The 3,095-nt window shown below is 31.9% G+C and overlaps 1 protein-coding gene across 2 annotated transcripts in view; it reads right to left on the minus strand.

Moving 5' to 3' along the window:
• Positions 1 to 1,158, minus strand: part of LOC106462994 (MLX-interacting protein-like) — a 58,466-nt gene extending 57,308 nt beyond the window's left edge. The window contains exon 1 of one of the 2 annotated variants that reach the window (XM_022390399.1): positions 651 to 1,158. In XM_022390399.1, coding sequence (XP_022246107.1) covers positions 651 to 925 — 275 coding nt within the window. In that variant the 5' untranslated portion in view covers positions 926 to 1,158. The remainder of the gene's footprint in view (positions 1 to 650) is intronic. The other variant, XM_022390400.1, reaches the window with a different exon arrangement.
• Positions 1,159 to 3,095: the final 1,937 nt, after the last annotated feature.

Below are 3,095 nucleotides of genomic sequence, written 5' to 3' on the forward strand. Positions count from 1 at the left end.
AATAACTATATTATATATATATATATATATATGGTTTGGTGACAATCAATTTGGCAGTTAATTAATGAGTTATGTCTATACTTGAGCAGACACTCACACACGTTTACCTAGTAATGTTTTATATAGGTATATGTATCCATCCTAAGTCGTGTATCTCAACAAAGCAAACAGAATACTTAAAGTTTAAACATTGTGGCCTAATTTATTAATCTGCTACCTGGCTCATTTTTCAAGTAATATAATGTCAAGTTCGTTATTCTACAGGTGTTGCTCGAGCACACATATATTTCAAGGCCACAGATTGAAACCTTCCGAATGACTGACGGCCAAGGCGAAGGGCTACTTATCTGACAACGCTTCCACTCTTCCGCTTATAACAGTCCTCTAGCAACTGCTCTACTTTTACTTCAAGCTGTTGCTATTCGATCATAACGCTTAACAGTGCCTTGAATCTTTAAAATATATATTTTAGTAAATGAAAAAGTTTATAAAACTTTTATATAGTGTTGTGTTAAAATAATCGAACAGCTGACTCTACCAGTAGTACCATAACTTAAAAGTTTCTATAAATATTAGGATTAGTAATACTTGTAATTGTATAACTTATTATCTTACATAGATTACTAGTACTACTACTAATTAATACTTACCTGAACGCTAAACTCATAGTCTCGAACAATTTTGTTAGGGAGACGTCTATAGATATTGAATGTGAACTTCGTGGCCCATATGTATATGTTTTCCATGTTTCTTTACAACCTTTGTCAAAGTCAAAATCACGAACTTCATTTGGCAGAGGAACGTTATCTTGATCACCGTCCGATTCGTGGGCCGTTAAAATCGAGGCGTCATCGTCAACATGAACCCCAGAATCGTCAATCTCTGACACCATGAAATGTCCACTGTGTATAGTTTCTTTTTCCATTTTTCTCAACACTCAAATTCTCTTCTCTTGTGGGGCTGAAGTCATTTCTAAAACAGTATTATCCAACACCTACCTAACAAAGCAAAATACAGCCAGAGAAGTAAAACATTTCCAATGTCTCATGCGTCCAAGTTACAGTCACGATAGTACGTAGAACACTCCTCCACAGCTGAATCGCCATATTGGTTGAAAACTAAGGGGTGGAGTGATGACATCAACAGATGAGTGGCGTTTCTGCGTCGTGGCAGAATTTAAGTTCGCATGCGTGACATTGTTAGGATAATCGATGCTATTTAAAAATTTATACATTGAAATGGAATTCAGTATAAAAGTACTTATATCACTAATAAGATAACATTTATCTCCTTTTGTAAATTATGGGAGGAAAAAAAAGCATTTTAGATATATATCCTGACTACTACGCTAGCTGGATTACTCATGATGTCGAGTTTGACTTTCATTTATAGCTGGAAAATTCAATTAACCCATATTCTAAACCTATAACGTACCACGTTTTCACAAACTGGTAGTGATGATGTTGCGTTGAAGCTGCAAGATGTACAAAAGACACATAGTATTATTATTATCATTATCTTGTGGAAAGAATTGTTGACTTAAATATAATTTTAAATGTAACGTATATCACATTTTCACAAAATCCAAGAGCCCGAACGTTTGCCACAAGTAGATTTTCATTCTTCAATGACAAATTGTGATTTAAAATATAAAAAAATAGTTGACTGAAAATATAATATGAAATAATGATTATAATTCGATAATAACAAATTAACTACAGATATTAAGTTTCAAGTAAATTTGTTTCTATAATATACTTTGTAAGTCTTATAAGTTTAGCTGGAAATATTATTGAGGATCATAAAGCGAATTTGAAACTCATAGTGATGAGATTGCATAGAATTTGAAAGTTTGGTTAAGCACCCTTGCCATAATTTGAATCATACATTTATAATCCTAATAATATTCCATTATTTTTATCTGCTTAGGAGCTTTATATTAGGCCTAAATTTACACAATACCAAATGTTGCTAATTAATCTTTATAAACGTAATTATAATTCAGATTATTGAAGTAGCTCAAGTGCACAAAACTTACTCTTAATACTTTAACCAAATTAACTACGACAAGCAAAATGTTAGGAGGGTTTTCCTTTAAAGTCAGAGAATGCTGATGGTAAAGTATTGTTGTAAGCTATATTTTTAACATTTTTGTTTAGGTTTACACTGGCTAGAAGGGGCTTGTCATGACGTTATGGTGACGAAACATTCAGAAATTTCATGAAAGGTAAGTACACTGTATGATGTAGTAACTTGCCATATTATTTATAAAGTGAATACAATATAAAAATACTTAATGAGTTATTTAGTTCAGTTAGTTAGTGAGTTAGACAGGGAGAGTCCATTTGTCTGTGGTTCAGCTAGTCAGTGAGTTAATAATCATTTTTGTTATTGATCATCTAGTGAGAAAATTCTACACATAAATATATAAGTAAGTTAGGTGTACATTAGTTTGGAGTTTATATTGAAATGCTTTGTTGTAAGTTATATCTTTAATGTTTTAATTTACTTTTTTGCTAGAGTTCGTGAATGTTAATGAACAAGAGGCTTTGTAAAATATCTGGAAACCAGGATACATTATACGTAGGAAAATCAGTGAAGCATTGAGTCAGTTACAGTTCATTAAGCCGTTGAGAAGTTAGTGATATATTCAGATCAGTGTTAGACACCGCACATTTTCAGTTACTTGATTGGTTAACCATGAAACTGTACAAATAAGTTTATTTGGACGTTAGTAGTAGCATCATTAGAGAGTAAATTTCTGTTTGAAGTGAAAATATTATTTGTGAACACAACCGTGGAGAAATAATAGTAGGCTACAGAAAACGTTAAGTAAGAAATAAATTAATTTGTTATCATTACACAGACTGGACTTCGCATTATTCTCAACCAAATAGTTTATAAGAGTCTGTCCAATGAAAGAACTATGTTACAACACTGGATTCAGAGATGGAATTATTGGTGGAAATAAAATAGAGTACTGAGTAAACTTCAACTTTCAAGATAACTCATAAAGCAATATTGGAGATTTATTGAAGTTAATGAAACAGTTAAACGAAAAGCATTAAGAGGTAGAAATTAGAGGTATTAGATAG

The sequence above is a fragment of the Limulus polyphemus genome, unplaced genomic scaffold (genome assembly GCF_000517525.1).
Source record: "Limulus polyphemus unplaced genomic scaffold, Limulus_polyphemus-2.1.2 Scaffold1296, whole genome shotgun sequence".
Classification (NCBI taxonomy): Eukaryota; Metazoa; Arthropoda; class Merostomata; order Xiphosura; family Limulidae; genus Limulus; species Limulus polyphemus.